Here is a 22746-nt window from a genome sequence, read left to right on the forward strand (position 1 = left end):
TTAAAACAGCATTTGGCTTGAGTTTGCGTTCAGTCTTCATCACCAACTTGTAAAAATCCTACATTTTCATGAGTTGTAGCTGTTCAAGAAATGTAAATTTGTTTTAAAAAAAGCACTTAAGTCAGGAAAATTATTACTTTTTCACTTCAGCTCTGTTGCTATGTTGAAAATCAAACTTCAAGGTTCAATGATGTGAGAGCAGCTTGTAATTTCTTGTGTTACCTAATAGCCATCCTGGTCCCTCAACATAACAGGCCGGCTAGTTTCCCCACCTCTAATTGGAGAATAGGTATCGAGATGCTCCCATCTTTCCCAGGTTTGAATTTTAATGCAAATGAAACAAAATATAAAGGCTTCCACTCTTAATGGATATGATTAGGAATACATTATTGTAGAGATATAGCAAGTAAAGGCTTCAACTCTTTTTCTCTGCTATCAAAGTTAAAACTTATACTCACAAAAGACTGATTTGGCTAGTTTATGCATAACATTATTGCAAAAATAATACAAAAAAAAAAAAAAAAAACTGGCAGGACTCATTTTAGGTCAACATTGGTGTTGGTGCTTGCTTCTTTTGTGTGACTGTCGGGGCCTGAGAGGTTTGATGGAAACCTTCGAGGGCTCACAGGCTGTCTAGAGGTGTCACTCCTCTGTGATGGTCTGCGTTTTAAAGTACAACCTGTCCAGAAGGAACAGCAAACATGCAGGAAAATCACACTCAGAAGCATAAGCTGTTCAGCACACACTGGAAAACATTCCTTCACTCATGACCGGAACGTCTGGAGGGATGATCTCGTTTTCAGTCCCTTTTTCTCTTGCGTGGCTGTCGATACGGGAGGATCTACGATTTATTCCCAGGGTGGACGTTAGCTTATTTTTTTTATTTTGAAAGCAGAAACTCAACTTGAAGGAATTCTTTGAGGATATTTTTAGCGTACGTTTCAGCCATTTTTCAGTTAAAAAATAACCTAACGCTGTTTTAGTGTCTGATAGAAAAAGGAAATGGAAGCATTCTTTGCTTCATTGCTGCTTTAGTTTTCTTTCATAACTTTATAGAGAGATTTTTTTGGGGGGAGGGGGAATGTAGGTATGCATGCGCCTGAAGATCTGCAACTGTGTTGTCGTACCATAAATTTATTAAAAGACATTTTTTTCAAGAAACTGACTGGATCTTTAATTTTTAAGAGAGGTGAGTTTAATAACATATGTAATATTGTCAGAGAAAAAGGTGTTTAGTGCAGGATCCAACAGGAATCGCGGAGTCTTTGTGATGCAGAGGAAAATCGAAAGGGAAATATGTTTTTAAGTGTTTGCATGAGTTATTCTGCATTTGTATAGCTTGGGGTGTAAAATGTGTCATGTGTACATTGGCCCCTGATAAGCCTTGTCTAATTTGGTAGTGTGCCTGGTCGTACCACGTCCACGTGTCTGAATGTGTGCGAGTAGCTTCTGTCTGGAGACTGAAACAAATATGCAAATCTAAATCTCTTTGTGAGGCAGCCTTAATCTCCTCCTGTGCTGTGTTTACATGAGGCGGCTGCAAATGGCAGCCTGCCTCAGACAGAGGGGAAGTGGTGTTGATCTGAAAGTTGGACTCAATCCGTCCAGGTGTATGACTGATTTTTTGTTGTTGTTGTTTTCATTCTGTTTGCAAGTTGGAAAGACAACACATGTTTTTGTAGCCATCATCAAGCTTTTGGCATAATTCAGACTGGATATTTGATAGCGCTTCTTGTCTAAATTTGTAGCGCTCATTTTAATTAGATGGTTTCCCGAGGCGGATGGGACTTTTAAGTAAAGTCCAAAAATTTTGATTAAGGCTTTAGTTTGGCTTTTGGAAAACCATTCCACAAACCTGATTTGTCCATTCCAAAACCAGACCAGGGATATATTTGGATTAATTGTCCTGGTGCAATGCTTCATTTATCCGTCTAACCCAAGCTATTAACCTCGGTGGTGGTGGAAAGTGGCTACTTTCTGCTGGAACATCAGTGGCAGCGTCTACTGTGAAGCAGAGTTATATTTGCCATAAGCTGACCGAGTTCTCGCAAAGAAAGAAGCCTCTGATCCAAAATGGACAATTTGAACCTTGACTAAGATTTGCAGCCGTTTGCAATGTCAACCCAGTTTCATTTTGGATTAATACTTTATTCTCATCAGATAAACATGAACCCGTTTGACCAAAGTGGCAAGAAGTATATTTGAATGACCCAAGGTTAGGGTTTCCAACCCAAGGCTGTGTCACAGTTTTCATTGTTGCCATATCTAATAACATATTAACCTGTCATTCACAGGTTGTCATTCACAATGACAGGGGTGTCAAACTCCAGTCCTCAAGGGCTGCTGTCCTGCAGTGTTTAGATGTGCCACAGGGAAAAAACAGAGGAATGAAATGGCTTAATTACCTCCTCCCTGTGTAGATCGGTTCTCCTGAGCCTTGCTAATGACCTAATTATTCTTTTCAGGTGTGGTGCAGCAGAGGCACATCTAAAAGTTGCAGGACAGCGGCCCTTGAGGACTGGAGTTTGACACCCCTGTCACGAGAGGACCCAAATTTGGGTCCTCTCGTGAATGACAGGTTAAAAAAAAAACTCTTGTTGAGTGGGTTTAATTAGAAGACAGTTTCTAAAATGTCAACTCTTGTATCTCTGAAATATGTCTGAATAGTGTGTGAGTTTTAGGCTCAAGAGATCTTAGCCATGTAGTCACTGTCCTTTTTGTTTTTTCCACATTGAGTGATCAATTGCTCATCTCAAAGAGACATTTCACTGTCCTGTGCTTACTTACCCCCAAGTGGTCTGCTGACCATAAACTGGAATAATAACACTGTCATCAGTTTCACATTCAGTTTCAAGCATCCAGCATGTTGAGATGAGTGAAACATCTACTTTAGCGAATCGTGAGATTAAGTTAAGTGGTATTTGAGTCTCAGTTGGATTCTGTAGCATATTCTTCCTATGTATGTCTTTTACCACTGTAGGTTCTTCTCATAGTTTGTTTTTACATTTTAAGTCGCCTGTATTTGTCTTTATGTTGCCCTGTGGATTGACGAGCAACCTGTCCAGGGTGTACCTTTCCACTAAATACTAAATACTACTGATAGGCAGTGATGAATATTAAAAACAATTGTTTTGTTATTCAGCAAATATTTATTATAACAAATACATCTCCGCCACTTCTTTGCATTCTCCAGGGATCTTCGGCCAGAAACTGGAGGACACGGTGCGGTATGAGCGCCGGTTTGGGAACAAACTTGCTCCGATGCTGGTTGAGCAATGTGTGGACTTCATTCGCCAGTGGGGTCTTCAGGAAGAGGGTCTTTTCAGACTGCCTGGACAGGCCAATCTGGTCAAAGAGCTTCAGGACGCCTTCGACTGCGGGGAGAAGCCCTCGTTTGATTGGTAAGAGAAGAACATGAATGCAACTGACTACACTAAGACTTTCATTTAGTCTCCACTGCTGTGACAGCATACTCATATTCCTAGTTTGAATACAGAAGCATGGGCACTGGTCATTTTACGCTAAAGAGAAGTGGTTTAATTAGCAAGAAACACTTGCTAGCATAATCCTCCTTAGTGTAATAACTAAAAAACAAGCACACTTAAAAGTGCCTGATCATAATATGCACATTAATTTTCTTTAACCTGATAATCATCCATGCATCTTTCAGGGTGGTGGCTGAAGCACCTTTCATGTAAAATCCTTTATTGCATTTCAGTGGCAATGACTCCATCCATCTCTCCCCTGATTAGCCTCTCTAACCCCCTGCTGGCCTCGCCACCTGTCGCCTGTTGGATCGTTATCATCTCTAAACCCAAATCCTTTTCTTTTGTAGGATCACCTAAGCTTGCCAACGCAGCCTTCATTTCACCTCTCAGATCCTTTTCTCGTTTCCTTTTTCCCTCTGGTAAAACGCAGGGTTCTTGCATGTGTCCCGGATTCATGCTTTGCTTTTTAATCATTTGAAACTTAGCATGTTGAATGTTATGCTAAGACTGTATGGTGCTTCAATTTCAAGAAAAAGACATACTGTTTTACATTTTTTTCGTGTAGACGTTGCAATAGTCCATTGGCGAATTGAGCAAATTAAATAAAATATTAAATATAAGGGGAAAAAAATAAAAACAAGAATAGCTCAAAGTCCCTTTTCAAGCTTCACAGCTTCATGTTCTTTATGCCTTTATTTCAAGTTCTGCACTAAAGGGACACTAAATATAAGTCAGAGGTTGTAGTTGCTCTGTTTTAGTGACATTTAGGACAGGCGCATCAAAACACAGCCAACTATATTGATGCCCAAATGAATTATGCTGGTGTTTATCATTTACACATGGAATTATCCATGTGTAAATGATAAATGCCAGGCAACCAAAGAGCACAAAGCGCAATGCTGAGTGTAAGATTTAAATATCTTGTGATAAATCTCTGTGGTCCATGATAGATAGAGTCTAAGATGTGTAAGGTGAGCAAATAGGATCACATACATGAATAATAATTGGCACACATTAACATGGTAAGAAGACACCGATCTTGTGAATCCACATAAGGTCAGTGACTGTATCTTATGTCGACACAGCAGCAATTTATTTGAAAACAACAAACCCTTGAATAATCTCAAATGTGACCTGCAACACCAGGAAACAGTGATTGAGTGACAGAAAGCAACTGCACTTAACAACATAGAGACAGAGAGATGCGCCAGTAATACTATAATAAGGTCTACCTCAAAAAGGGGTCATTAACATTGAGCATACTAACTGGAATCCACTAAAAAAGCACCATCTGGTTCCATCTAAAAGCCTTTGACATAAGTATCATGATCCACCTTGTCAAATACTTCCGACAAATCTTTAAAAACTGTAGCACACTAGGCATTAGCGTCCATTTTTCATATAAAATTATATAAAACTCTAGTGCTGCGCCATTTGCTAAAAACAGACTGTTGTGGAAATATGATTAATTAAAAACCACCACCTAAAGACTGGGTTTGACACAATAAGCAAAAACATCTCAGTTAGCAATTTTTTTTTTTTTTTTATCTGTACTTCCTTGTTGTGGATTTAATGCATGTATTAAACAGAAACACGTTGATGTGGTGTTCAACTCTGAAAAGCGTCTTATGATACCAAATAGGCCTTATCATAGCTTCAGAGTTACCACCGTCTTGCTTGTTGTCACCACTTTATCTGTCTACAGTAACACAGATGTGCATACGGTAGCGTCTCTGCTGAAGCTGTACCTCAGAGAACTACCCGAGCCTGTCGTCCCCTTCCAGAAATACGAAGAGTTCCTGGCCAATGCCAAACTCCTCGGCAAAGATGATGAAATGGTAGGAAATGAAAAATTATGCTTTTTTTTTTTTTTTTCTTTGTATATGTCCCGTCACAGACTTAATCCCCGTGTCCACGCGTAAGGTAGGTTACTGATATAAAGTGAGCTCTGAAAATCCTCGCTTTGGTCCCGTTAAAGCTGATTTATGTCCACCGCAGTCCGTGCACCGCTCTGCCTCACGCAGTGGTGCACTTTCCCTGATGTGGCCCACATAAACAGGATTTCTCTTGCATTGTAAAACACACTTTGTACCAGATGTTCTATGCCGGTCAAAACAGTTTATAAGTCAATCAACATTTTTGGCTACAACATTTTTGTTTGCAAATCCCAACAACATATCCTGAACAGCTTCCCTCATTTTTTTTAGCCTTCTCCTGACTTTAAAGTTAAAAAGTGATTAAGTGGGGGGAAAGCTCTACGTATACTTCAAACGTACTCCTTGAATGTTTTCACATTTTGTGGTGTTACAATCACAAACCTCAGTGTATTCACTGTGTGATTGTATGCAGCAGACTACCAAAATTCTTCATTATCCTGAAGTGGAAGGAACTCAGTCAATGCTTTGTTAAATCATATTTTGTTATATTTACACCTAGTAGACCTTTGGCATACACATCTACTAGCTGAGTAAGAGACATCTGTTTGATCATAATTTACATTTCACATATAGTTTTTTTTTCTTTTTTTCTATTTCTTTTTTGTTTGTTTGATATAGAGTTGTGGTTTTTGAAATTTTAAGATTTTAACATGATCAACTTCTCTAACCTGCAGGGTACGAAGGAACTGAAAAGGCTTGTGGAAAGTCTACCTCCAGTAAACTATAACCTCCTCAAGTACATCTGCAGGTATGTGTTAACGATAGATGAAATTCAAGCCATTGGAAGTGGTTATGAGGTATATATGCTTGTGTTTTTTCATAGATTTCTTGATGAAGTTCAGTCATACTCAGGAGTGAATAAAATGAGTGTTCAGAACTTGGCGACGGTCTTTGGGCCAAATATCTTAAGGCCAAAGATTGAGGATCCGGTAACAATCATGGAAGGTCGGTGTTAAGAACGTCTGTCTGTTATGGTGTTTCCTTTATATAATGATCTCTTTTTTTTTTTTCCAGGAACTGTCCTGGTCAAGCAGCTCATGGCTGTTTTGATCGGCCACCACGACGTGCTGTTCCCCAGAGATGAAGACGAGCCCACAGTGCTCGAACTCGCCAACAACAACAACATCGAACCGCTGAAGGGGCAAATCCCCACAACTACCTCGGCCGTCAGCGCCCTGTCTCAGAATGCAGAGAACAACAACACGCAGCTGATGCGGCAGTGTGTTTGGGACACCGAGTCTCGGTCGCACCGCCAACAAGTAGACAACACCGGGTCGCCGCGGTCGGCGAGCCCGAGGACGGTTATCACTGGACGCTTTGAAATGACGCGTAGTCCGCCCCTCATGGTGAAGAAGAACCCAGCTTTCAGTAAAGGTAGTGGCATCGTTACTAACGGTTCCTTCAGCTCCTCGCCCCCAGCAGATTTCGATAAGACCCAGAACCTGACCGGAGGCGGGAGTTTGCCCATGCGTCGAAGCGGGGCGCTTAAAGGCCCGGGCACAAAAATGGGCACCAGCGGGGTGACAAGTGGAGGCAGTCCTGCTGCGAATGGGACGGGTGCTCTTCGACTGGGGATGTCGGGGTCCGACGTAATCACAGGAGGCCCGACCAGCCGCAACGGTCTTTGGGTACAAAACAGCTGCGTTGCACTTCGGGAGAACAAGACGCGTGACGTCTCCAGCAACGGGGATCAAACGACCAATCAGAACCGCCTGTCCACGTACGACAACGTCCAGCTGAACCATCAGAACCTGCAGAACCAGATCACCAGCATGTGTCTGAACACCAGCTGCGAGGACAAGCAGAGCGTGGACAGCGCCACCTGGTCCACGTCCTCCTGCGAAATCTCCCTCCCTGACAACTCCACCTCCTGCCGCTCGTCCACCACCACCTGCCCAGAGCAGGACTTCTACAGCGGACAGTTCGGAGACCTGGATGGACCAGCTCAGGAGGGAGCGCTTCTGCAGTCGGGCGGCGGAGGAGGAGGAGGAGGAGGAGGAGTAGGTGGTGGGAGGAACAGCAGCAGGGAAGGCAGCGGAGATGGAGCAGGGGGGAGCAGTCGCGGCACCAGCAGCAGTGATACCAGTGAAGGTTTCACCACTGGGAACGGACCTGGGAACCACAGCGCTCTGCACAGTCTGGTGGCCAGTCTGAAGCAGGAGATGCACAAACAGAAGACAGAGTATGAGGCCAGGATCAAAAGGTGCAGAGTCCATTTGTAACCGTTCTCTTCCATTAGTCGTTCAAATAGCTGCTTCATGCTATTTTTGTGAGTTAAAAAAAAAATGACTTTTTCAAAATCACAGAAAAAGAACGTGCAGTAAGCAGGTTCTATAAGTGTACCCTTAAGTTAATACTTTGCTGAAAGGCGTTAGGATTCAGTTTCAACATCGAGTCTTGGGGATCTAATAGGTTTTTGGTTTTCTACAAAATAACAAAAAAAAAAAAAAAGTAGCACAGTTATTTAATTTTTTTCGTTGTTTTAAAATCATTGTCATGTTTGGCACAAATGAACTTTGAATCAGTGAAAATCTTACATCTTATCCCATGTGTCAAAAATTGCTATATCAAAATGTAAATAGTCATGATAAATTAATTATAAAGTCTTTAGATTATAGACATTCCAGCATTTCCATCCATATGTTTACATTTTTCTGGCATTTCTGTTTATGTTGTTACCTTAATACTTATTTTTTGATACTAACTATTTTACAGTAACATCTTTATGAATACTGTTTATTTATTTAATTAGTCACTACTCACTCCACTTTTTTGGATTTTGCTTTTGAATCTTTCAATAAACAGCCTGGCAGTTTTACCTCCTGTCATCAAAAAGGACATAAACCAACATTGGAGGCTTCACAGTGTAAGACTAAAAACCCATGTCAAAGACACTTTGATGTCAAAGTGTGACGGGTGCCCTGATTTATAGAAATAATTAATTTCATGAAGAAAAATAGAATAAGTTGTAGATCACTTTCTTTTTCCACAAGTTTTTTTTTTTTTTTTTTTCCTGTGCCGAGGTGGTTTGTTGATAGAGATTGCTCAGCTATAATTTCTCCCCATGTTATTATTATTATTTATTTTTTTCCCCAGCTTGGAGCAGCGCAACCTGGAGCTGGAGACGGAGATGGTGGGCCTACACGAGGAGCTGGACCAAGAGAGAAAGAAGTACACCATGGTGGAAATCAAGCTGCGCAACGCCGAACGGGCCAAGGAGGACGCCGAGCGGCGAAACCAGATGCTGCAGAAAGAGATGGAGCAGTTTTTCTCCACGTTCAGCGACCTCACGGCGACTGGCAACAGCGCAGCCGCAGAGCCCCGCCGACCGGACCGAAACAACGCCATCTGGATACAGTGAACGGCAGACTGTGGTTCACTTATTCATTTCGTGGATGTGAATGCCGATGGGACTTGAGACAGGATTAGGATGCTGACTGAAGGATGTTTGGACCCGTTTTATATATTAAAAAATATATATAAAGTAAACGTCTACAGCTATAAAAGGGATACCTGTGTAAATACAGACGTCACCTGGAGTGATGTCAGGCTTACCTTATATTTGTACATAGCGTTATTTAAACACCTCATGGACACTTTCTAACCTTCTCAGAAACTGCTGTGGTGCTCACTCACTGGGAAGTGGAATAAAGAAAAGCTTCATCAGTGTGCCAGTAAACTGTACATTTTATGTGGGGAATGTAAAATGTGAAAAAAAAAAAACATGGAGAAAAAAAAAAACCTCAATCGTGGACCTAAAAATAATCAAGTGATGCTCCTCACCAGTTTTATTCATTTCTTATTGCCCTGTTGTGTCATTCTGCGTGGGCTCATGTTCATAGGGGGGAAATGACGCAGACGACTGCAGTCAAATGTTTGTAACTGAATCCGCCACTTAAATGTCCGTGATATTTAAGCAAAGTTGTCATGGTGACATGTTTTATATCAGGATTGTTTTTTGTCCTTGCACTTCTATGTTTGTCCAGCCTCCTCCAGTTGGTACTGAATGTTCTGTCAGTCAACCTGCAAACCATGTTAAACTGGTGAGTGCATTGTGTATTTGCTTGTACTTCTGTGTAGTTACATTTACTCATGACCAAAAAGGAAAAAAAAAGAGAGAACCTTTCTGTAAATTTTATTTTTTATTTTTTTGCTAGGTGGTTGAAGACACTACTTGTTAGTCTGCACTGTGGTTTTGATTGTTGTTTAAATGGCATGATAGCAGTTCAAATGGAGGTTTTGTAGCTTTAAAAGAAAATGCAATTTAAGCCTGGCACAATTGGGTCAGTTGCATAAAGTGCCAGTTAGAAGTTTACTTGCGCTCATCGTTGACCAAGCATGGCATATTCATTTTTGGGCTTTTAATGATGGATTTGAATTAATCCTTCCTCATGGTGGAACGATTATCCAACAAGCCTCGGTAAATTTTTCTGTAGAAAACAAGCTTCTGTCAATGCCAATATCGTGCTGATAAAACAATGCTTCAACTTGCTTATAGTGGTATATTTCGAAGCTTTTATGTATAATGTTGACATGGAGTGAAGGAAATTCACAATAAATTAAAAGTTGTACATGCACTAGTAGAGTTTCAAGCTAGATAATCATTCCACCTTTGTGATAGAACACTGTAAAAAAAAAAAAAAAACATCATTAGGGGCCCCACACTTAATACAAGATGTACGCCCGTAATGAGTGTAAACATCTGACTGGCACTGTCAGACATGTAGGCAATAAAAATTTGTCCAGAATACCGAATTTGAGGAGAAAATATACCTTTTCACTTCAAGAGATATGTAGCAAATTCTGATTTAAACTGATTGACTAAGATGCCAGTTGTAAAAGACGATTGTATATAAACATCCATCAGGTGATTTTTATCCTAACCTACAGCACAAGCGCAAAAGGTGCAGCTGGATAATTACCAACACAACTGTTTTTAACTGTGAAAAATAAAAAAAAATCTGACTGGAGCAAGAATTTCATCAGCACCAACGACATTAAATCTACTGGCAGGTGACGAACGCATGAAGGTGCATGGGGTTCACCAGGGGTTTGTGTACAATAACCGAATATGCGTCTAGTGACTTTTTCTATTCACCAAGTGTAATGTATGTAGCTTCAAACCAAACGTCTGCACACGGTGTGGATTTGCTAATGGGTACAAGTCCGGTCGTGTGAGTCGTGAACGCGCTTAACGCTTCTCCACCAGAGGTTGTTCCCCATTTTAAACCTGCTGCTGGTCATTGCAGGACATCCGGAATGTGTGCACAGAGAAAAGAAAGTGCCTGGACAACCAAATAAAGAGAGGGGACTCTACGCTTCTCACTTCACACTCTTCGTCGGGAAATAATAGGCTTTAGCCCAGCTGACTGGTGCCACCTCACTCTGTGAATTCCACGCAAAGAGCAGATAATGGACTGAGGTGATGGCGGATACTGAAACTCATGCAAGAAGTGATACTTGATGTTCAAAAGAACCTTGAAAAGACATGACATTATAAATAAAAATGCATTTCCTGTGAGTCTTGTGTCACTTCTGGGTGTCTTTCAAAGAATAAATGTTTACTTTTTTATAACTAGAAGACTTAGAGTTGGATGCTACTTGGCTATTTTATATATATATATATATATATATATATATATATATATATATATATATATATATATATATATATAAGTGAAATTTGAAAAATGGTGCTGTGTCACAAAGGCAGAAGCTCTAAAATGTGAAAAGGATGCAGTGCACACCTTATTATTTTTATGTAACTTCGCTAATAAAACAAAATCAGGACATTAGCTATTTACAGAACTATTAATCAAGCAACACAGGAAGTATATTTATTGCATATACATTTTTATCACCAATACTAAAGATTCTTATTAGATTTTGACATGAGGGATTGAAGCAAATAATAAAAATGTATATAAATACTTTCTCACCCTAATCCATTTCTCACAAATCCTTCACACCCTCAAGGGTAATGTGACTCAACATGTCTATTCCATTCCAAGGTGATGTACATGCTTTTCTTTTAAAAGTTATTGCACTTGCCTTGATGATATGATACGCTAACTGAAAACTAATTCCCAATGTAAATATTGAAAATTGGCACCCCATTATGCTTGCTAATCACCAATGCAGCACTGTTTGATGCTGAGGAAGTGAAAGCGATTGCATGTGGCACTTCTAACAACTTTACACTATATTGACTTTTCCAGGAATCCCAGGAGACGGCATGGAAACTTGTCTGCTAACTTAATAAGAGAACACTAGAAGACTAAGGAATAAAATCCCTTTGCTTTGTGTATTTATTGTGCAATAACAGTTTAGGAGATTCTGCCAGACAACATGCATGATACTACTTTTCATATGAAAGACTTACATTAAAGAACAACAACAAAAAAAATCAACCATAGTCCAAGATCAAAGGTTTTCTTTATTTTCAATCACATACATATACTATTTGTACATACACAGTTCCTTTAAAATGTTGTGTTTACAGTAACAGCTTTCAATATTTTTTTTTCATCTTTTTCTGTTTGTTTTGTTCTGTTTTCGTTTGCGTTAATTTTGACTTTTACTCGAAACGCTATATTCTGAAGCTTTGAGATCGGCGTGAAACAGATACAGTTTCTTTTCGTCTTTTTTTTTTATTTTTATTTTTTAACCTGACAATGTCAAAAAGAATGACTTGTTTAAAACAGCACGGAGCAAAAAGAATCAAAAGAGAAGGAGTCGGAAAAGAACCGAAGAACAACATCACCTGATTCAGATGAGCTATACAGGGTTTTCATTTGTTGGAGACACTTCGCCTGACCCTCGCAGTAGCTTGCCTCCCTGTTTGAGTGCAATAAAAATGTTTATTGCATTTTTTATTTTTATTTTTTATTTTTTGGAGTGTTATTATTTACAGTTGAGCTTGTGAGAAAGAAAATCAGTTGGTCGGGGATCACTACTACAAGACGTATCCTAACCTGTGACGTGTACTCTTCTCTTTTTTTTTTTTTAGTATTTGCAATGTTATGGCTAAATGAAAGGTCAGCAATCCTCAGAGTACAGATAGAAGTCTGAGAGACATACACGTTGATTCTGAACACACAAGAGATCACTCTGAAATATTTCCGCAAAAATCTGGATCATGATTGACAAGTAAAGTTTTTGAATCCGTTGGTTAATGTGACTGAACACCAAGAGACGCACAAACAACTTCCCAAACACACAGCTGAGCTCGTCTTTGACATTCTCGAAACAGCTGCAGTAGAAGTCCAGATCAGGTCACAACTTTAAATTTTTCTTATTTTTTTTTTTTTTTTTTTTTTTTTTTTTTGCTGGTCAAATTTTAGGACAATGACATGCATGCTTGTGAAACTCTGTTTCTACATTCGGTGTTGGGGGGGGGGGGAAACAAACCTTCTTCTTCTTCTTCAGGCACATTAACCAGGATCAAAAGCACCTTTAATCACAAGAAAACTGTCCAGAGGGATGTTGAATAAAAAAGATGAACAGTTCACATTCAGAAATGAGGGGGGAGGGTGAAAAAAAGACATTAAGATGTGTCAGTATTTCTATATTCTAAGCGACCGGGAACATGTCAAGATACGGAAAAACAACAACAACAACAAAAAACAAGAGTGTTTTACATGGTTCAAAAATGCCTTGTAGAAAAACTGTAACACTACTGTGTGTATTTGTGGTATAAAGGAGCCAACTCAAGCTGTGGAAACTCCTGTAGGTGAAAAAAAAATGTATTTGAACATTTTAAAACACAAAACATTTCAAAGTCGCACCCTGTTTTTGAAGGATTGCCCTGACCCCAGACCCTGAACAGAAAGCCAAGCTAGTCGTAGCTTACTCTGGAGACGCCAACCTCAGTCGCCCTCTTCTCTGTGGTGTCTGCACTGCGCTGGCGTCAGGAGTGTTAACAAAGTAGCTGTTCCAAGTCAGGATTTTTGTATGTGCACAATGTTGTGGATCGACTGCAGGAAAACAATTACATGTCGTACTGCTGAGATTGAGACTACACACAGGCAGATGCCACCAACTCAGCAATTCTCCACACCTCTCTGCTGTTACATGTGCAGTTTGTGACGATATGTATAGCGGAGACACCCTGCTGCCTTTTTTATCTCGACAATTTATTTAACAAACGACGGCTTGAGCCAGGAGTTTTCAATCGGCTTAGTTCACACCATGCAGTTCAAACGAGGTTGTGATGAAGAGAGCGTTAACAGTTACCTTGGTGGGTCGCTATGCTAGCAGAGAAACAAAATTTCAAAAAGAATCCTAATGTAACCATAGCAAGAAACAGCATGCTTTTGGGCACATTTAGTTTGTTTGTCTGCATGTTAGGATCCCCATTTGCCACTGCTGGGACAATATTCAGAACCCATTAAAGTACTGAAGTTAAATAATTTGCCATTTTGCCTCAATATTAAATAAACCCAATTTCATCATTGACACTTTGGATATTTATTAATATTCTTAATATCATAAGAAGCTAAATTCCTGTTCACCAACTTTGTCTGATTTCATAAAAGTGGAGAGGCTTTAACCTTTCATTAATATCGTCAAAGCCAAAGCAGCACAAACAATTTTTTTATTTTTTTTCCTGCGCAAACGTAGTCGAGTTATTTGACACCCATTTCATCTGATTTGAAGAAGGTGGGGGGGCCAACTTCACTCAGGTAATGAATGTAGCAGGGTGCGGCTGAACGGTACAGAGCAAGTACTACATCTCTAAAGACTCACGATGCGACAACTGTGCGTGCGTCGGAGACGAAGCTGAAAAAAGAGCAAAAAGAGCTCACAGTTTGATTGGCTAAATAACCAGAGGCATCCTGGAAAAAAAAAAAAAAAAAAGATGGAGGTTAAACAAGGCCTTCCCACATCCTTTCACCAAACTGTGGTTTAGGGACTTTTTTTTTTTTTCCTTTTTCTTCTTTTTTGGTGCAGCTGCAGTCCTTTACTCCAAAATAAACTAGCCATATTCAGATTCCTCCCACTGGTATAAATAAACAGATGAGCCATCCAGCCTAAATACCATCCAGTCAGGAAATATGGCAGTTGAATCCTATCCAGCTGCCTCTTTAAAGCGTGATGGTGTAGCGTGCGGTGACAATAAGAGCCTGTTTATTTGTCAGGTGGAGTCACAGCTTCAAAGTTAACACTCCTCGTTTGCCCATAAACCTTCCTGCTGTTCCACCTTTGTCTCGCTGAATGGTGTTTAAGGAGTCAAATAATTGGAAGAAGCCTTTTTGTGGTTGAACCGCAGTGAAACATTTCCACTTCTTCCAACCGTGATGGTTTACACAGTGACATGCAACGCCGTGGGTCGGCCCACGGGGTGGTGGCGGGACAAGTTGTACGCCGCCAGGGGAAATGGCATGGAGATTACTCACCAGTCTAATTTATTTCTGAGAACACCGATCATTTCAATCCTGATTTTACCATCTTTTCTGTCGTACTGAGACCAGACCCCGCCTCCTAATGTATGTGGTGGAGTTAGTTTACATAGCACATGAATACAAGTCTCTGTACAGACTGTTTTTTTTTTCTTCTCTCTCTAGCATACAGTGTGATTTGCGCAGTCTTAATCTAATCATGCACAACTACAGCGTTAGGCAGAGGGGCAACCGAGGTGGAGAGAAGTAATGTGGCAAGGTGAAGGCTAGTCAGACAAAAAACAAAAACAAAAAAAAAACTCCCGGTGTACTGGCCTTCAGTCCCAAATCTGTCTGCCCTTCAGCTGTACAGAATTACAATATTTACAAGTAGCTGCGGGTGAGAGCGACTGCACATTCCCTGAAGATGTACAAAACCCAGTAAACGGTACAGGCAAAGTAACACTTCAAAACTCATGTTGGGTGGGAGCGACTCAGGAAATGAGTTGAGGTTCAAAGCTGAATGCAGGAAAAAAAAAAAAAAAAAAGGGAAATTTATTTTGTAACCAAAAGCGATGAAGACAATGGCAGCCCACCTTGCCACAACGATTAGCCACGGATGCTTGTGGAAGTAATTAGGAGAAACCAGCAGCCGGCCAAAATGCATTTTACAGGAGGCGCAGGGTTTTTTTTTTGTTTGTTTGTTTGTTTGTTTGTTTGGATGCCATATACAAGATGTGTGTGTGTGTGTGTGTGTGTGTGTGTGTGTGTGTGTGTGTGTGTGTGTGTGTGCGCGTGCGTGTGCGTGTGCGTGTGTTTCCGGGGCGAGGGATTATAAGCAAAGCAACTAGAGGATCAGTAACATATATCTCAGCTCATTATCTTCAGTTTAATGCCACTGCTGCTTTTTGAATGACAATGCACAGGCTTTGGGTTTCATCATGTCAGACTGCGTTTCAATAGCTTATGTTTTTGTTCAGAATATATTCATTTTGATCTTTCTTTTTTTTTCTTTCTTTTCTTTTTCTTTTTTTTTTCCTTTTTTTTTAAACATCATTTCAATTTCGTCGGTCATATCTGTTGGGTTCTTCACCTCCGGAAGAACATGGGGTTGCGCAGGCAGGCGGATAGTCACCTGCAGCACCCCAGGGGTCCCGCGGAGGTCTCCAGGCTGCTGTCAGTGTCTGAAGCCAGGGTCTGGTCGGTGGACATGGAGGAGATGTCGTTGATAGAGGAGGAGGGAGGGAGGCTCTCGCTGCTGTTCACGGCTGCACCTGTGCTACGGGAATCAACAGCAGCAGGAGGGTTAAAACGTAAAAGAGTTCTGATGGGGGCGGATAAATAAAATATGTATATTTATATGTATATATAGCCAGAAGACACAGTTTGCAAGCACGGACAGCACAGGCGGGGGGATGGATGCTGGTTGCATTGCAGACAGAGATAACGACATTATTTACAGCCGCTAAGGAGGACGGAGTCACAGCTGCAGCTCTGATCAGATGTTACCAAGCAGCCTTTGGAGGCATGAATGTCATGTTCGTGTATTGATGCATTTGAACTGCTGATAAACTCCCGATACAGCAAACAGCATTTTCAACAACAAGAATGAGGTGCAGAAGTTTAAATCTACTGTGGTGCAAAGTCAAAATGACACATTCAAGTTCAAATATAGACTTACAAACAGACGCCCCGTTAATATTTGGTTAGACGTACATTAGAGTGTTTTTCGTCAAACTTTCAAAAATGTTTGAATTGCGTTTCGTTTCGGGCTTAGCAAAAGGCTTTGCCAAAGCTTACTGTATAGCCTGGTCCATCCGTTCTGAACAATGCTTTCATGTGTGTCTTTTGCTCACTGTTTGAATGAGCATATTCAAATTTCATGCCACTTCTTTGCTAGCATAAACTAATCAGAGAGCTGTTTCATAATCTTTAGTTATTCCAATATCTCCGCAGGCAATTATGCAAAGTTGCTGATGTTTGCTGATCAAAATAGGTTTTCTTAACACCTGAATTCGGTGACAGGAAAACTGCAAATTGATGAGAATGCAGGTAAAATAATCAACCAGAACAAGGTTATTGATTGCTACAAGTGTGTGCGTGTGTGTGTGGGTGGGGGAAGAGTTCTTGCAAGTCTTGAAGAGGCCTCTGGTCCTGCATGGATTTCGAGAAAATCCACATTATATTAAAAATGCTGCACCCAATTCCTGTTTTTAAGGATTACTGGAGTTTTATGTTTTAGCACTATTGCAGAATAGTTCAATCCCCAAACCCCCAAGTTATTATGACATTCATGTCTATAAAGATTGTATCCGAGCATCCGACCAGAAGCATACAGTGAGTGTGATGTGACGAGAGTGATTAAGATTTGGGTTGTGTGGGTTGTAAATGAAAGGCCATTAATGGCTGCAGCTGTTGTAATCATTCACATGATATCAATAAGCTCTTTTATAGTTCTCTCTACGTTTCCATGATTTATGCCATCATAAAACACTCTGCTGCGCTGGCACAATTCATGTCGGTTCATTTGGAAGTCATTAAAGCAGTTTCCCAATTTTCTTTTATTGATCGTTTGTTGAAGTTAGAATCAGTCAGCAGCAAACTTTCAGAGACCTCATCAGAGGACTTTCAGTCTCACCTGCTGTTCTGTCGTTTTCGTCATTAACACAGATTAAGTGATGAAGTTAAGGAGATCACGGACTGATCCACTTTCAGAAATGGGAACTAAGTTCACGTCTCGGCACTTGCAGCTCTGCTGGAAATGACGCGACGGGTGAGATAAATCGATTTATTTCCATTAACGACTGATAATATGGAACCGGTAAGCTTTTCTTTTAGACACACCACCAAACTGTGAGCTTTGGGAAGCTGTTTCTTTCCACATATATATAAAACAACATGTTTTACAACATGTTAAGTGCAGCATTTCAGAAACACAGTTTCCTGATAGTATTTCTTTCTCTGCCAATGATGGAACAAAATGTTCTACTCTGTTGGCTGTAGTTGACAATTAATACAGATAGAGTCGATATTCAGTTTCTTGAAGGTGGCCACTAAGACCTTAAAAGGCATAGATCAATATAGTGTAGATTCAGAAAAACAAAAAGAATATTTAAATTATGTATTTAAAAAAAAGATTCAGTCTGCTTTTTTTTTTATCGATTTTACTTCAAAGCACATAGATCATTTAATAACCTATATGAAACCAGCAACTGGAGCTGTGCCTTCTGGAACCATTATAGTTTTGCACATACGGATGCTGGCGCAGATTCATCACCTGAAAGCACTCCAGAGTCTATTACCTTAAACAGAAACTGATGTTTTCTTGACAAGAAGGATATTTCAAACAGGAATATGCCAATGGACGTGGAGAAAAGCAATTTATAAACAAAGAACGCTGAAAACATATAGGTGGAAAGTGATTTGAGTATAATTCTGATTTGTGCCATGTCAGCAAAAAAAAACAACAAAAAAACAAATTTAAAGCAGTATTAAGGATATTGTGTTTTCAACTTCTGACCATGTGCTTTCTGCTCCTCCACCTTCCTGCTGCAGTGAAATAGTGCTGCCTGCAGTTCCTGCACTGCGTCTGATACGCTCAGCATCAGACACTACGGAGCGGCAAGTCTGCTTAATTACAACAAGCTGCAAACACAGAAAAGGGTGGGTATCGCGTACTTGTGGGGAATACAGAAAATAAGATACAGAGAGCAAAAAAAAAAGAAAAAGAAAAAAGAATGCAAAATGATATCTCTCTTCCTGCAATGAAAGAATTAAAGACAACAAAATTTAGGTGATGTTTAAATGACTAAATGCAAATGATGGACATACTTTATATTTATTTTGTTATAGTCTGAGGAAATTTATTTTACATTACATGAACATTTTTTATTAGTTACCCTTTCTTATCAGCATGCTGCTGTAACCATGATAAAGCTGTTTCTCTGAATTTGCATAGGAGTGTGACTGGATTATAAACATGACTCTTTACTGCCACTCTGTGGTGGAAAATGCAAACAGCACCTGCTCTCATTTCATGAATAACTGACGCTTAAAATATCAGCTGAAAACTGAAATTTGCAAAGGAAAACCACACAGCCCAAACCTTAAATCGTGACACATTTATATGCACAAATACAAACATTCACACTTTTTTTTTATCAGATATTTTCTGTACCAGAAGGTACATTTAACAGTAGCAGATTTCGTTCTCAAAGTCTATTTATCGAATACACCCAAAAACAAACAAACAAATAAAACAAAACACCCACTATATTAAACAACACTTAATCAGAGATGCAAGAGACATAGACACATGGTCAACAGCACAATGGGAATCTCTATTTACAAGGGAAAACTCCATTAAGGTTATAGTAAATTCACTTACAGAGCGATTAGGCTTATGCACTGAGAGTACCTGAAGGTGAAGGCTGTCCCTTCACAACGCCATTCTTCGTTCTTTCCTCAAAGTTCATCACCTCTTTGTAGATTAGTTCTGGCGAAAAGAGAAGAGTCAGTAAAATGCAAACAGTGGCGAAACTTCACTTTTCATTGAGAAACGGCAGACAAAACGGCGGCTTGTGTACTGTGAGACTGCAAAACAAAAGCACAGGCATTTCCCGACGCACTGCTAAACCCCGCATTTCCTACAGATTGACTTGACTCGTGCATTGTTAACATTTAGCTTTCGGTGATGGTTAAAACAGGCTGTTCTTACCTTTCCACTCATCTATCGAGTGTTCTCGTTCGTCCAGCTGCTTGTCGTAAATCTGAGGTGGAGGCTAAAGTAAAAAGCAGGGCGAGCACAGGAAGATCTTTAGATGAACACACATGTGTCACATGTAAAAAGCAAAACTGGGTAGTGATTGATCAAAACACAAATGGACAGTTCCGAGTTTCAACTACACACACACACACGCGCGCACACACACACACACACCGCCTACTCACCGCCTCCACCTCAGCTGGATCGTACCACACGTTGATGTAGGGGTGCTGTAAGGCCTCGTCCACCGATATCCGCTTAGCAGGGTCGATGATCAGCATCTTAGACAGCAGGTCTCTGGCCTGGCTTGCTGAAGTCGGAAAGAGAAAACACAAAAGCACCGAGTTGATTTCACGCGGACAATAAAATATCGCTCCGCGTTTCATATGTGAAATAAAAACAAATCAGGAGGGGGCAAAAGAAAATGAGATATAATTAAAAACAGAAGGTTATTAGAGGTATTTTTCATCTTACAGAAACTCATCATGTTCTGGATGGTAATGGCAAACACTGCGGCTTCAGACAAATGACTTTAAATTAAGTTTGAAATGAGACATGAGACAATTATCCAAACACTGCGCACACCAACAACTTCAGTACTATGAGGAAGGAAGAAAAATGACCATGAAATTTAAAGAACTGGACAGTAATGCAGGCCTAAGAGTCTGGTAAATTATAGTTCTTAATTAAGTGCAATGTTAAGTATCAGTATGCAACAACTAAACACAGATGAGAGTTATTTGTTCATTTTACATCCGCCCTTATATCCTTTGTATTACAAATATTTACAGTTTTTACAGTGATTCTATGGTGATAATTCTACTTATGAAACTGAAACCAGGTTGAGTATTTGCTTGTCAAACCCTAACAGGAGAAGGAGGCTGAAGGAGAGCAAATGCAAAAGCTGCCTTTCATAATAAAGGTATTAAGATCCATAAATCTAGAGAATATCTCAGTTCCTTTGTGATAAAATCTCTTCCTTTTAAATGTACTAAGTGTGCAAAAGCATTTAGCAGATCTTTGTCCTCAAAGCTTGGAGGATGGAATATTTTTTAGGTTTTCAGCTGTTTGGAATAATCAATGAGGAAATACATAGGGAAATATCCATATTACTCCACCTTTAATCTCACATTCCTCTGATTTGTTCTCTAATTGCTGCAAAATAAATACATTATTCTTTCCCGTGTGGGTATATTCTTTCAATGCAGTCAAGGGGGAAATTTTCCTCCTCTTGTGAAAGTCCCCTTGAACCGATTTATCACTTTTTAACAGCTCCACGGCAGCTACGGAGTAAAGTGACTGCAGTCTGAAAACAGAAACGGAAAAATAGAGAATGGATTCTCCTCTTATCAGCAACAAAAACATAGCAACTCTATGGAACGACTCCTATATGGGTTCCTCTCCTACACATCCTCGTCTCGCACATCGCTGTCACATCACAAATCCAAGATCCAAAGCACAGCGAGTGTTTTCCCTCCTTTCTTCAACCTGCTTTCACACCTTCCCACTGTGCCCCTCTGGGTGATTTTCCTTTAGCTTCATCACCTCTGCGGCCCGCAACCCGCATACAAAACTGGTTCAAGACAATTTAACATCAAACTGGAGCTTTGATGTGGGAACACACAAACAGAAAGAAAGTGTGCTGTCTCTTCCAAAACGGATGTTCTGTTTCCTGCTTTCTCAGCTGGGAGAGCAAAAGAAGACGCACAGGGTTGATCATATCCAGAAGCAGAGTCAAGTGGGAGCTCTGATTGGGATTTCAGGACTCGGCTCTGAATTTTACCAAGGAAGGTAAAAGGCAACGACTCAGTCACTCTAGGAGGGTTGGAAAATCCTAGGGTTGCTTTTGATTTTCATGGGAATTGGGAATTTTTTTAGTTAATAGGAATTTGTTTTTGTTCTTTTTTGACTGGGTGTTTCGGGGGGTTAATAGGAAACGGGAGTTTCTGCCCAAACAACAAGATGTTTATACCTTTCTTAGAACGTGATACAATTTGCTTAAATTACCTGATAATTCCTGAATATTAAAAAAAATATATTAAAAAATTTGGTAACGCTTTACTTGAAGGGGTGTGCATAAGGCTGACGTTAAACAGTCATAAACATGACATAGCAATAGTCACGAACATGAAGGAGTCTTTATGAATGTCTATGACTGCTGTCATGAAGTGTCATTTGGTAAATAATGACACTTTTAATCAAAATAAGCTTTACAAATTGCATTGAAAGTGCATTACAAGTGTCAACTTAGCAACATTTGGTAAATAATTACATTTCTATGCAATATTGCATTAAAACTTACATTGAAAGTCAATTAAAAGAGTCAACTTTGCATTAAAAGTGTCATTATTTACCGAGACACTTCATGACAACAGTTGTAAACATTCATAAAGACTCCTTCATGTTTATGACAGTCTTATGCACACCTCTTTAAATTAAGTGTTACCAACTTTTTTTTTTTTAACTTGGACTATTTACAAAGTTCCTAAAAGTCAATGTGGAGATTTAAAGACTCCTTTGTAATTCCTTTATTTCTTATACAAAAAGTTTAGATGTGTGGAACTGTTCTGAAGTCCTTACACTGGCTCCCTGCAGCTCAGAGAACAGACTTTAAATACTTTTATTAGTTTATAAATCACTGAACAGCACAGCACCCGAATCAAAGATCTGTTGTTGTTGTAACAATCTTCCAGACCGCTCAGGTCTTCCGGTTCTACTCTGAATCCTAGAACTAGAACTAGAACTAGAACTAGAATCAAACATGGAGAATCATCATTCAGTTTTTATGCTCCACTGATCTGGGACAAGCTTATAGAAAACTGCAAAACAGCCGAAACCTAGAGTTAATTAAAAAAAAAAGAAAAAAAAAAAAAAACAACTGTCTAGAACTGCCTTTGATTAATAAGAACTGGAACAATGAATCAATATATTTAATGAATATTTGCTTCATGATTTTGATGATAGATGTTTATTGCTTGTTTCAAAGTTGGTTACTGTATTATGTTTTTATGGTGTAAAACACTTTGAACTGCCTTGTTGCTGAAATGTGATATACAAATAAAATTGACTAGAAAAACATTTATGGTAAAATCAGCACTTTTTTTTTTTTTTTTTTTTTTTTTTTTTTTTTTCCCCTTTTTATCTAAAAATGCCCGGAAAAAAAAAAAGGGTGGGAA

The 22746-nt window shown here is 39.7% G+C and overlaps 2 protein-coding genes across 11 annotated transcripts in view; one reads left to right on the top strand and one right to left on the bottom strand.

The window, feature by feature from the left end:
* arhgap24 (Rho GTPase activating protein 24) overlaps window positions 1–10946 on the top strand; it is a 39000-nt gene extending 28054 nt beyond the window's left edge. For all 4 annotated transcript variants that reach the window (XM_015051322.1, XM_015051321.1, XM_015051323.1 and 1 more), the window contains exons 3-8: window positions 3194–3401; window positions 5194–5326; window positions 6100–6173; window positions 6249–6370; window positions 6440–7628; window positions 8522–10946. In XM_015051322.1, the coding sequence (XP_014906808.1) occupies window positions 3194–3401; window positions 5194–5326; window positions 6100–6173; window positions 6249–6370; window positions 6440–7628; window positions 8522–8786 (1991 nt within the window). In that variant the 3' untranslated portion in view covers window positions 8787–10946. The remainder of the gene's footprint in view (window positions 1–3193; window positions 3402–5193; window positions 5327–6099; window positions 6174–6248; window positions 6371–6439; window positions 7629–8521) is intronic.
* Window positions 10947–14138: 3192 nt separating this feature from the next.
* The window catches only part of mapk10 (mitogen-activated protein kinase 10), a 41491-nt gene continuing 32883 nt past the window's right edge, over window positions 14139–22746 (bottom strand). For 4 of the 7 annotated variants that reach the window (XM_015051325.1, XM_015051327.1, XM_015051326.1 and 1 more), the window contains 4 exons: window positions 19756–19880; window positions 19523–19586; window positions 19223–19300; window positions 14139–16079 (listed from right to left, as the gene is read on the bottom strand). In XM_015051325.1, coding sequence (XP_014906811.1) covers window positions 15937–16079; window positions 19223–19300; window positions 19523–19586; window positions 19756–19880 — 410 coding nt within the window. In that variant the 3' untranslated portion in view covers window positions 14139–15936. Of the gene's footprint in view, window positions 16085–19192; window positions 19301–19522; window positions 19587–19755; window positions 19881–22746 lie in introns of all 7 variants that reach the window. The other 3 variants (XM_015051332.1, XM_015051331.1, XM_015051330.1) reach the window with 3 other exon arrangements.

The sequence above is a fragment of the Poecilia latipinna genome, unplaced genomic scaffold, assembly GCF_001443285.1.
Source record: "Poecilia latipinna isolate Pla-1442-1.1 unplaced genomic scaffold, P_latipinna-1.0 Scaffold1041, whole genome shotgun sequence".
Classification (NCBI taxonomy): domain Eukaryota; kingdom Metazoa; phylum Chordata; class Actinopteri; order Cyprinodontiformes; family Poeciliidae; genus Poecilia; species Poecilia latipinna.